Here is a 12,827-nt window from a genome sequence, read left to right as displayed (position 1 = left end):
ACAAAATGATGCTAAACAGTGAGTTTTAACATTAGCATAAGTAAAGTAGCTCTAAATAAATATAAAGCACAGAACGGTTCAGGATTAGGCACTGGCATCTTGTGGAAGGTAAAGGACTAGTGGGTTCCTGATACACAAACGTTTTGTTTCTGTACAAGTGGTTGGCACATGAGTCTTGATGACCCAGTGCATGCATAGAGGCTTCTCCATGCATGCCCCCCCTCCCCCTCAATGCAGCAAGCTGTGGGGCTCACTGCTGTACCTCTGTATCAGAGGATGGAGCGCTGCTCCACCGATGCCTGGGGGGTTTGGGTCCTTTCTCACTCTTCTGACCCAGAAGTGCAAGATGCCACCGTGTGGCTCTCGGTCACTCCACGTCTGGTGAGAAGCATTAAGACAACAGTGCACATGTATTGAAGCTGATGGAATGTAATGTAGGTTTTGCTGGTCGATGGTGGATGGACATTTTAAAAACAAGTGAAATTGCTGATAATGTGACAGTAACACAATAAACTCTGGTCCATTCAGGTCCTTCTGATCATTTCTTCTTCTTTGTCTCTATCATGTGGTCCATACTAAACAGTTTATCATTTTGTTTTTCTTGAGAAAAGATCAATATTATCCCATTATGGTTTTAACATGCTGCTGAAATAATGCATTTAATACAAAACCAAGTGCTAAAAAAGAATCAACATTTCTGCAGGTCTGGATCATCAAAATCCTAAATAAAATTGAATACTCAAAATAATAATTTTTTATCTGTATTTTTTCCTTTACTAGTTTATACAAGCAAAAATGTACATTCTTTCATATATTTATCTTTAGCTTTATCCTGATCTGGGATGTGGTGAGTCCAGAGTCTACCTAAAACACTGGTTGTAAGGCAACAACACTGTTGACAGCATTTTTGGTTTGGAAAGGAAACTATGAAATAGAGTGAGAATCTTAATTTTGCAACACATAATTTCTAGCATTGGGGTGGTTGAGTTCTTTAAAAAAAAAAAAAAAAAAACCAGCTTGTTATGAGATTTAAACAACTCCATCCTTAGATTGGCAGCACAGCAAACATAAGCTATATTTACATCCATTGCATTGTGTATTTGGAACAGAATAGCTACATACATAAATACTGATGTACAGTACAATTAAATTCCGTTTCTGTGTATCCCAGCTCGTTTGGAGCAGAGAGGATTAAGGGCCTTGCTCGTAGACCCAACAGTCAGGATTCAAACCCACAACCTTTTGATTGATAGAACAAAGCTCTACTCATAAGGGTAACACTGTCCCATACCAATGTTGTATTATTGGTCTGAGGCATGTTTTTTTGACTTCCAGTTTGTCTTTAGGCTTCTCCTGTATATAGAGGTCACCACAGCGGATCCTTGGCACAGTTTTTACACCAAATGCCCTTCGTGATAAACCCTCCTATTTGTGTCCAGGCTTGGGACCAGCACTGGGACCAACCCTCCTGAATGACTACCTTGAACATTAGCCAATCATGTCCGCCTGGTAGTGCCACTACGATTTGAACCCTGGATTCACAGATCTCAGCAGTAGTTGGTAATGGGCGTACTGAACTGCTGCACCACCTGATTTTAGTTTTATTTAATGCTTTAGTGCTGATAACTAAAATGACCTATTAGCAACGTGGATCTCCAGCCACCTACTTTTTGAATGACCTTACATATAGAAATTTCACTTTGCTGGCTTGCTGGTGAACTAGACAGGCTAAACAAGGCCATAGAGGCTAAGTGCTATATGTAGTACAGTTGTTCCCAAAAATGTTTATGAACAGAGCACCCCTGCCAATACTTTATCTGTTTACAGTACCAAACAATTTAATTCAGGATTTTATAGGAGTCAATAAATAATCTTACCATCCCTATCTAAATGTACAGGGGTTGGACAAAATAACTGAAACACCTGTCATTTTAGTGTGGGAGGTTTCATGGCTAAATTGGACCAGTCTGGTGGCCAATCTTCATTAATTGCACATTGCACCAGTAAGAGCAGAGTGTGAAGGTTCAATTAGCAGGGTAAGAGCACAGTTTTGCTCAAAATATTGCAATGCACACAACATTATGGGTGACATACCAGAGTTCAAAAGAGGACAAATTGTTGGTGCACGTCTTGCTGGCGCATCTGTGACCAAGACAGCAAGTCTTTGTGATGTATCAAGAGCCACGGTATCCAGGGTAATGTCAGCATACCACCAAGAAGGACAAACCACATCCAACAGGATTAACTGTGGACGCAAGAGGAAGCTGTCTGAAAGGGATGTTCGGGTGCTAACCCAGATTGTATCCAAAAAACATAAAACCACGGCTGCCCAAATCACGGCAGAATTAAATGTGCACCTCAACTCTCCTGTTTCCACCAGAACTGTCCGTCGGGAGCTCCACAGGGTCAATATACACGGCCGGGCTGCTATAGCCAAACCTTTGGTCACTCGTGCCAATGCCAAACGTCGGTTTCGATGGTGCAAGGAGCGTAAATCTTGGGCTGTGGACAATGTGAAACATGTATTGTTCTCTGATGAGTCCACCTTTACTGTTTTCCCCACATCCGGGAGAGTTACGGTGTGGAGAAGCCCCAAAGAAGCGTACCACCCAGACTGTTGCATGCCCAGAGTGAAGCATGGGGGTGGATCAGTGATGGTTTGGACTGCCATATCATGGCATTCCCTTGGCCCAATACTTGTACTAGATGGGCGCGTCACTGCCAAGGACTACCGAACCATTCTGGAGGACCATGTGCATCCAATGGCGGTGCCGTGTATCAGGATGACAATGCACCAATACACACAGCAAGACTGGTGAAAGATTGGTTTGATGAACATGAAAGTGAAGTTGAACATCTCCCATGGCCTGCACAGTCACCAGATCTAAATATTATTAAGCCACTTTGGGGTGTTTTGGAGAAGCGAGTCAGGAAACGTTTTCCTCCACCAGCATCACGTAGTGACCTGGCCACTATCCTGCAAGAAGAATGGCTTAAAATCCCTCTGACCACTGTGCAGGACTTGTATATGTCATTTCCAAGACGAATTGACGCTGTATTGGCCGCAAAAGGAGGCCCTACACCATACTAATAAATTATTGTGGTCTAAAACCAGGTGTTTCAGTTATTTTGTCCAACCCCTGTATAATAATAGCTGTGGCAGCTGTATTAGTACCAGTATTAACAGTGAACCAGTGTTTGCTGTTGTCCTCTGTTGGTTTAAGAGTGAATGTGTGTAAAAAACTAAATGATGAATTCTGTGCCATGTCCAGGGTCCTGCCTTGTACCCAGTGTTTCTAGGGTGTGCATTACTCAACAATACAGACCACAAGTTTTTTACCTATTCAATCACTTTGATGTAAGGACAATCTAGAGTATCAAATCTAACATCTGCATGTTTTAGACTGGAGGAAACCATAATAAGTTAAGGATCGAACCCAGGTCCCAATGACCCATGTTGCTGTGCCACCCGCTTTACCAGCTTCACCAGTGTGCAGACCCACTTAGAACTCTTTATTTAAGAATTTTCTAAAAGCTCTAATGAGAAATTTAATAGAAAATTCACTTCCGGAATAACAAGAGCACCTAGGAAACCCACATGGACAGTAACAGAGGCAAGAATTTAATGCAGATATGCATGAGACTGGAGCTATCTCGCACTTCCTGCTGTGCCTAAAGAATGTACAACTCTTTTTAAATCTGAAATTTTATTATCTAATGAACACATCACAACACCACAATGTTACTGGCAAGTCGTCATTTTCAATAGATATACATATTTAGCAATAATGTCTCGGTAAATGTGCCTTGTGAAAAGTAAAACAGTACATTTTTCAGTATTGAACAGATACTGCACATTAAAACAAAGAACAAGAAGCTCCATCGAGAGAAGGATATTCTGAATTCACGTCAAAATGAACGCTTTTATGCGTCAGTACAAATGTGCTTTTACAGCAGAGGTCCACGCATAGCCACAACCATCTTCAAACAGAAGCATGTGAAGCTTTTCTCATTAAATGCTTCTTTAATCCATTACCTTCATAAACTTCTGAAAATTAGGTGCAGTTCATAAGCATATTCCTTTACACCTTATTTGTTCTTCCTGTTGGCGTTTAGCATACTGTACCATTCTCCATGCGAGATTTGGGGTAGGGAGTACGGCTCTGTGGTGGTGGAGGTTGGATGGAAGGGGCCAGAGTGCAGAAGAACCCAGCAATGAGCGTCAGACCCAAACCACACCAGGCACTGAACATGGACCAGCCGTAACCGTGGCTTATATCGTCTGGTAGGCTGAACAGGTAACGTGGGTAGCGAGAAAGTTCAAAGTTGATGCCAGCCACACAAGTACACAGAGCGATGATACAGAAGGTACCTACGATAAATAAAATGGAATTATTCATTAAAGCAAGAACTATTTTTGGAAAATAAATATAGAAATAAATAAAATCATAGCCTTAACTGAAAATGCACAAATGGCTTGACTAAATATGCACAAATTCCTACAAACACACTAACCTCTTGTGAAAAGCCCTGTGAAAAGAGTGGGGCTTGAGTTAGCCATAGGGGTGGAGGGGGGTGGGATACCTCCATTTTAATGCCCATGGTTTTGAAACTAGGTGTCCATTTAGCCCATGGTCATGTATCTACATAGTATATATATTATATATTTTTAATAGGTGCTTAGGTGATGCAGCAGTAAAGCATGCTAGTCAACTATTGCTGAGATCTGGGGATCTAGGGTTTGAATCTCAGCTGTACTATCAACCGGCCAATCTTCTGCATGGACATGATTGCCTAATGAGAAAGGGGTGGCCAAAAAGCCTAGACATTGGGAGGTGCAGCTGTCAGCAAGCTCTTAGTGCCAGTTCCAAGCCCAGGTAGAAATAGAAGGATTGTGTCAGGAAGGGCATTCAGCATAAAAAAACAAAAAAAGAAAACTATAAAAAAAGGTCTGGTATGCAGACCAGATCCACTCTGGTAACCCTATATACAGAAGCAACAACTGAGGGTTAAGGGCCTTGCTTAGGGGCCAGTGTTGGCAAGTGGTAGTGGAGTTTAAACAAGAAACCTTCTGATTACTACTCCAGCACCTTAACCACTGAGCTACCACTGAGCTTATGTAGCTAATATGCTACCCACATTTGATTCTCAGGCCCCTTTACCACAATCTGTACCCACAGTGGGGCAGAGTAAACACTGAATTACATGCTCCGCTTTTTCCAATAACCTCCAGTATTTGATAAATGATATGGAATGACTGGAATAAATATTTGTGCCGCGCAAAAACAGCGGTCCCTGGTTCCTATCTGCAATGTTTGTTCAATAAAATCTTCCATTAAAAATAGCTGGTTCTTGGCCATGGACACAAAGTACCAGACTGTCTAGTCATACTGAGTCTGACTCATCAGACTCACTAATTTTAGAGTAGTTTTATTAAATTAATTATAGACAAACCTATAATTACCACTAATTGTACACTCTACTAGGTCGGATACAGTGGTGCTAATCACACATAATGTCTTACCGCCCATAAGGAAGAGCAGACCAGCCACGTAGTGCATAAGGCCCTGATCCCAGCAGCAGCCCAGCAGTCCTATTGTCCAGCCAAACAGGATGATGGAAAGAGCCATGCCCATGAAAGCTGCTGTCATTCGACGAAGATCTAGAAAACAAGGGATCCATCCTTTACTAGAAGTGACAAGTATGTGTTATGCAGCTGTTATTTATCTCACCTCGACTTGTTACTCTTATTTAAATAATTCTTTAATTAGCGCCTTTTCAGATATACATTAACCTTCAGTAACCATGCCATCACAGTGCACCCTACACTCACACACTTACTCACACCTAGGGGCTATTTAAAGTCATTAATACATGCATTCAGCATGTTTTGGGGGGTGTAAGGAAACGTGAACACCCAAAGGAATCCTATTTGGACACAGAAAATTTGACAGCTCCTCAGGGATGCTGATCAGATTCAAGGATTCAAGAATAAAATCCTGGTGCACCAGGATAAATGTGCTGCCCTGGCTACTTTTTAAATTTAATAATGTAGTTACATGTTTCATTTATGCAGATGTTTATTTAAATATTTGTTGTTATAACTGAGGAACTGTCCTTAAACTTCTATAATAATAATAACAGAATTAATCAGAACACATCAAATATGTGGTAACTGCCCATAAAACACAAAATCAGTAGATATAGTATTTATTTAACATAAAGTGTTCTGTTAAACACAATCACAGTAAATACCCGTAAAGCCATTTGTAGGCAGCAAGCTCCAACCAAAACCTTTGTAAATAATGCATGCCTGTTTGATTGATGTTTGATATTTTATAATAAAAGTACTACTCTCAGTGTATAGCTCGTACTTACGTAAGGCATGCCAGTCATCCTGCTGAATCGTCTTGGTGATGTTGTAAGAAAAATCCTTTCGCACTAAAGTTGATGAGGTGTAGTAGTACTTGATGTGAGAGCACCTCTGAATTGTTCCTATAAATGACATAAAAAGGAATTAGACCAATCTAGACCAAGTATTAGTAGCAGATCGAACTGTACACTGTAAATGCAAGTTCCTGGACTAGGTTGAGACAAAGGAAAAGAGCCTTATTCAAAAATGGCATTTGTCAGCTACACAGACCTTTGTGCTACCTCTGCCACCTCATATGGTTTACATTTCTTTATGACATTTAAAAAAACTAATACTCAAGTGTGAGAAATAACTGTTAGCCAGGTAATAATAACTATATCTCTACTTCTATTTTTTTTTTTTATTAAACAAAGAATAGCCTAATGCTGTCAAATAATTAACAGGGGGTCTCATAGAGAGTACAGTCACTCTTGGTTCCATTCATAAGGGGTTATTCAGTTCATTTTTCTGAGTTAAAACTGTTTTATAATAAATGTATTAGTAAGATGTACCTCACACCAATTCGCCTTCAAAAGATCTCCCCTGACTATTCTGGTCTCTGTTTCAAATGTAAACGGGAAAAAGAGACATATTTACACTGTTTTTGGTCATGTGACAGGATACATTCTTTTTGGAAGGGGGTACATCGTGAACTTGAGAAAATACTGAAGGTCCAATTAACCTTTTCTCCTGCTCTTTTTCTGTTGAACTATGATACAGACTCTGTGCTTAACTGTAAAACAAAACATTTATTTTTCATTTTAGTATCTCTTGCTAAGAAATGTATTTTACTCTTATGGTCAACTCCTCAAGTTCCATCTCTTAAATTCAGGTTACAATAGTGCTTCTATTGGAGCAATTGACATATAACTTGCATCAGAAGATGCATAGATTCTGGCAGATATGGCAGCTGTTGATATCTTATCTTGAACGGTCTTAAACTGCTAATCTTATTCATCCATTTTTTTATTTATCAATTTGGTTTTGTTTTGGTTTTTTTTTTTGCTGTGTCATGTACAGTGTATCACAAAAGTGAGTACACCCCTCACATTTCTGCAAATATTTTATTATATCTTTTCATGGGACAACACTATAGACATGAAACTTGGATATAACTTAGAGTAGTCAGTGTACAACTTGTATAGCAGTGTAGATTTACTGTCTTCTGAAAATAACTCAACACACAGCCATTAATGTCTAAATAGCTGGCAACATAAGTGAGTACACCCCACAGTGAACATGTCCAAATTGTGCCCAAAGTGTCAATATTTTGTGTGACCACCATTATTATCCAGCACTGCCTTAACCCTCCTGGGCATGGAATTCACCAGAGCTGCACAGGTTGCTACTGGAATCCTCTTCGACTCCTCCATGATGACATCACGGAGCTGGTGGATGTTAGACACCTTGAACTCCTCCACCTTCCACTTGAGGATGCGCCACAGGTGCTCAATTGGGTTTAGTCCATCACCTTTACCTTCAGCTTCCTCAGCAAGGCAGTTGTCATCTTGGAGGTTGTGTTTGGGGTCGTTATCCTGTTGGAAAACTGCCATGAGGCCCAGTTTTCGAAGGGAGGGGATCATGCTCTGTTTCAGAATGTCACAGTACATGTTGGAATACATGTTTCCCTCAATGAACCACAGCTCCCCAGTGCCAGCAACACTCATGCAGCCCAAGACCATGATGCTACCACCACCATGCTTGACTGTAGGCAAGATACAGTTGTCTTGGTACTTCTCACCAGGGCGCCGCCACACATGTTGGACACCATCTGAGCCAAACGAGTTTATCTTGGTCTCGTCAGACCACAGGGCATTCCAGTAATCCATGTTCTTGGACTGCTTGTCTTCAGCAAACTGTTTGCTGGCTTTCTTGTGCGTCAGCTTCCTTTTGGGATGACGACCATGCAGACCGAGTTGATGCAGTGTGCGGCGTATGGTCTGAGCACTGACAGGCTGACCTCCCACGTCTTCAACCTCTGCAGCAATGCTGGCAGCACTCATGTGTCTATTTTTTAAAGCCAACCTCTGGATATGACGCTGAACACGTGGACTCAACTTCTTTGGTCGACCCTGGCGAAGCCTGTTCCGAGTGGAACCTGTCCTGGAAAACCACTGTATGACCTTGGCCACCATGCTGTAGCTCAGTTTCAGGGTGTTAGCAATCTTCTTATAGCCCAGGCCATCTTTGTGGAGAGCAACAATTCTATTTCTCACATCCTCAGAGAGTTCTTTGCCATGAGGTGCCATGTTGAATATCCAGTGGCCAGTATGAGAGAATTGTACCCAAAACACCAAATTTAACAGCCCTGCTCCCCATTTACACCTGGGACCTTGACACATGACACCAGGGAGGGACAACGACACATTTGGGCACAATTTGGACATGTTCACTGTGGGGTGTACTCACTTATGTTGCCAGCTATTTAGACATTAATGGCTGTGTGTTGAGTTATTTTCAGAAGACAGTAAATCTACACTGCTATACAAGCTGTACACTGACTACTCTAAGTTATATCCAAGTTTCATGTCTATAGTGTTGTCCCATGAAAAGATATAATGAAATATTTGCAGAAATGTGAGGGGTGTACTCACTTTTGTGATACACTGTATATTGGTAATTATTAGCCTGTAGGTCCAAAGATAACTGTACTTGTGAACCTGACTTTATGTGCAAATAAAAAAAAAATTGTTATAAATGGTTCGAGCCCTAAAATCCATCAAAGAACTGGTATGGGTGCAATAGAACTATAACAATTTGGATTATCTTTAAGAAATCATTTTTAGGTCTGAGAAAAATGTATAGATCTGAAATGTTGGATGGATTCAGAAAGCACTCAGACCTCTTAACTTTTTGCACGCATTACTGTGCTATGGATTTTTTATTTAAAATACTAAATACTTGCTATTTGATCCTGTCACATTCTGTTCCTTTAGATCTTAAAAACATAATCGTCAATTATTAAGGTACACCATCACATTTTTCTACTTTTGAATGTATGTTTACTAAAGTACACTATAGATGTATTATAGAAGTATACACGTGAGCTTGCTGGACATCCCATTTAAAAACAAATAGTATTAAAATAGAGTCAAGTTTCAAGGAGGCATAGTCACAGTCCTGACTTTATTCCAATTGTGATGCTATGCTGACCTTTTCTAAATTTTCTTTACAGAAATGTGAAAGTCTGATCTTTAGTTATTGGAAGCATTTGGTGTTGTTGCTTAATGTGATATTTTGTTTAAAGATTCAAACATTAATTGAAATTATGCAAAAGTAAAAAAATTAGAAATAAGTAAATACATGTTCTTAGCACTGCCATTTTAAACTTTCTTGTTATTAATTTGCAAACTATGTTGACTTTTACTACTCCAAAACTTTTCATATTTAGTCATCTAGATCTTTGTGTTGGATTATTTTACTACATTGTGGACCATCCAGGTGTTTTTAAATGTCAGACACAGACCAGTGTTTCATTTGATTAGCAGTGGTTTTTCTCCCTACCCCCAAATCGTGGCATTATAATTGTATTTAGTTGCCATTAACACTGACATAATGTAAGGTAGAATTTTTTTGGAATCTGTTGTGACTGCCTGGATGAGTTCCTGGAAAATATTGGCAGGGCACATACTCCTGAGCAGATTTACCACGTTTCAAGTTACCTTTATTTGAAGATGGGGAGTCCTTGGAGGATGGAGTCCTAATTTCATAGGCTTTGTAAACCTTACCAGACTGATATATCTTGTATCAGAATTTGTATAATCTTTTAAATAGTAAGGTTTAATATAATTTAGATTTATATTTTCAGGGCTGGCTAAAATGAATTAGCTAAACTGGCTTATGTTGATTTGAGTTGTCAGAAAATCTATTCTTTAACAGTTTGTGCCAATTCTAACAAATAACTAAATAATAAATGAGTTGTCTTTAATGACTATTAGTTATATTTTTTTAAAGTAACATATTGGGAATTTAGGCCCACATATGAATAACTATAAAAAAGAGAAAGGTTTCAGGTCAAAACTCTTTATGTAGAAGATACAGCTAACCATTATTATAAAAAAAAAATGATGTGCAAACTAGCCTTGATTCAACCACTCATGGGCCTTTCAAAGCAATCAATCTCAGTAAGGAAACTCTTAATCAGTACTGTCAGTACCTTAACAACAAATGAACAGGTTTAATAACCATCAACAATGCCTAAATACTGGGCAACCATATTTTTGGGTTTTAGTGTATTATTCTGTGTTACTGTAAAGGGAAACAATAACTGTACATCTCTATTTACATAAACATAGGCAGAGACACCCTTAAGAAGCACTGGCTGCATCCATATGCCTATATTGCTGAAGAATAATAACATACATGTTTATAAATGTTTTGACACAGTATAAATGAAAGAGTAACATATTGGGAATTTAGGCCCACATATGAATAACCATTAAAAAAAGAAAAAGGTTCCAGGTCAAACCTCTTTATGTAGAAGATACAGTTGGGTAATTTCAAAGCAATCAATCTTAGTAGGGAAACTCTTAACCAGCACTGTCAGTACCTTAACCAATGAACTGGTTTAATAACCATCAGACATTATAGAGAACAATGCCTAAAATACTGGACATCAAACGTAAATTTGGGTTTTAGTAGTGGGAAACAATAACTGTACATATGTTGTTACATAAACATAAACAGAGAAGCACTGGGTGCATCCATAGGCCTGTATTGCTGAAGAATAATAACATAGGTGTTCATGCATGTTTTTGACACAGTATAAATAAACTGGCTTGTATGAATTAAAGCTCACCTTTCATGATGAATTTTGAGAGTAACATATTGGAAATTTAGGCCCACATATGAAAATCCTTGAAGCAACAACACATGGGTCTTGTGTAATTTCAAAGCTATTGATCAGCAATCTGTCAGTACCTTAACAACCAGTGAACAGGTTTAATAACCATCAGATTGAAACATTATAGGGAACAATGCCTAAAATACTGCGCATCAGGTGTACATTTGGGTATTATTCTGTGTTACTGTGGTGGGAAGCAATACCTGTACATCTGTAGTTTCATAAACATAAACAGAGACCCTTAAGAAACACTGAGTGCATCCATAGGCCTGTATTGCTGGAGAATAATAACATACACGTTTTGACACAGTATAAATAAACTGGCGTGTATGAATTAAAGCTCACCTTTCATGATGAATTTTAAGAGTAACATTATGGGTCTTGTGTAATTTCAAAGCTATGGATCAGCAATCTGTCAGTACCTTAACAACCAATGAACAGGTTTAATAACCATCAGATTGAAACATTATAGGGAACAATGCCTAAAATACTGCGCATCAGGTGTAAATTTGGGTTTTAGTGTATTATTCTGCGTTACTGTGGTGGGAAGCAATACCTGTACATCTGTAGTTTCATAAACATAAACAGAGACCCTTAAGAAACACTGGGTGCATCCATAGGCCTGTATTGCTGGAGAATAATAACATACACGTTTTGACACAGTATAAATAAACTGGCGTGTATGAATTAAAGCTCACCTTTCATGATGAATTTTGAGAGTAATATTATGGGTCTTGTGTAATTTCAAAGCTATGGAACAGGTTTAATAACCATCAGATTGAAACATTATAGGGAACAATGGCTAAAATACTGCGCATCAGGTGTACATTTAAGTTTTAGTGTATTAATCTGTGTTACTGTGGTGGGAAGCAATACCTGTACATCTGTAGTTACATAAACATAAACAGAGACCCTTAAGAAACACTGGGTGCATCCACAGACCTGTATTGCTGGAGAATAATAACATACACGTTTTGACACAGTATAAATAAACTGGCTTGTATGAATCACAGCTCACCTTTCATGATGAATTGCTCGATGTCCGGGTCGAAGCCGGGTCTGTAGCATTTGCTCCACAGGCCCACGCTGGTTGAATTGTAGCGGCGGCTGCACTCCTCTGCAGCGCTCACCCCGAACAGCTCGCGCCGCTCCCGCATCACGGGCCGCCGGTTCTCGCGCAGCGGCAGACTGTGGCTCGGGATGTAAATAAACCCCGGATCACTGCGCCGGCTAGAGAAAGCCCGACAGCGATCTTTGTACCTGCGAGCGTCTGTTTCGTACCAGTGATCAGACGATATCGCGACCGTGAGAAAGCACAAAGCGAGAAGAGAAAGAGCGAGTCCGGCGTACAGCAGCCATTTACCCATCGCCATCGCAGCAGCAGCAGTACAGGATCCACTCAGGCCGCATCAGCATCAGCAGCCCTGCATCACCAACAGTTCCATCACATCAAAACAGCATCACCGTGCCCCGATCATGAAAGAATCTCCTCGAAATATGCGCTTTTTGTTCAAGCATCAAAGAACTGTTCGTTTCCCATTCTCCGCTAACTGGGAGTAGCAGGATGGATGA

At 39.8% G+C, this 12,827-nt stretch overlaps 1 protein-coding gene across 2 annotated transcripts; it reads right to left on the bottom strand.

The window, feature by feature from the left end:
* Nucleotides 1-3,705: 3,705 nt before the first annotated feature.
* Nucleotides 3,706-12,628, bottom strand: tmem178ba (transmembrane protein 178Ba). 2 transcript variants are annotated; one of them, XM_063000036.1, is made up of 5 exons: nucleotides 12,274-12,628; nucleotides 6,379-6,495; nucleotides 5,525-5,662; nucleotides 4,127-4,372; nucleotides 3,706-4,048 (listed from the first exon to the last, which is right to left on the bottom strand). In XM_063000036.1, the coding sequence occupies exons 1-5, from the start codon at nucleotides 12,626-12,628 to the stop codon at nucleotides 3,984-3,986; spliced, it is 921 nt and encodes a 306-aa protein (XP_062856106.1). In that variant the 3' UTR covers nucleotides 3,706-3,983. The 2 variants fall into 2 exon arrangements, with proteins under 2 accessions (XP_062856106.1, XP_062856107.1); XM_063000037.1 differs by having other exon boundaries at nucleotides 3,966-4,372.
* Between the last annotated feature and the right edge of the window lie 199 nt (nucleotides 12,629-12,827).

This window comes from Trichomycterus rosablanca, chromosome 8, assembly GCF_030014385.1.
Source record: "Trichomycterus rosablanca isolate fTriRos1 chromosome 8, fTriRos1.hap1, whole genome shotgun sequence".
In the NCBI taxonomy this organism is placed as follows: Eukaryota; Metazoa; Chordata; class Actinopteri; order Siluriformes; family Trichomycteridae; genus Trichomycterus; species Trichomycterus rosablanca.
The sequence above is the reverse complement of the archived record's forward strand: the minus strand, read 5'-3'. Positions and strand labels throughout refer to the sequence as shown.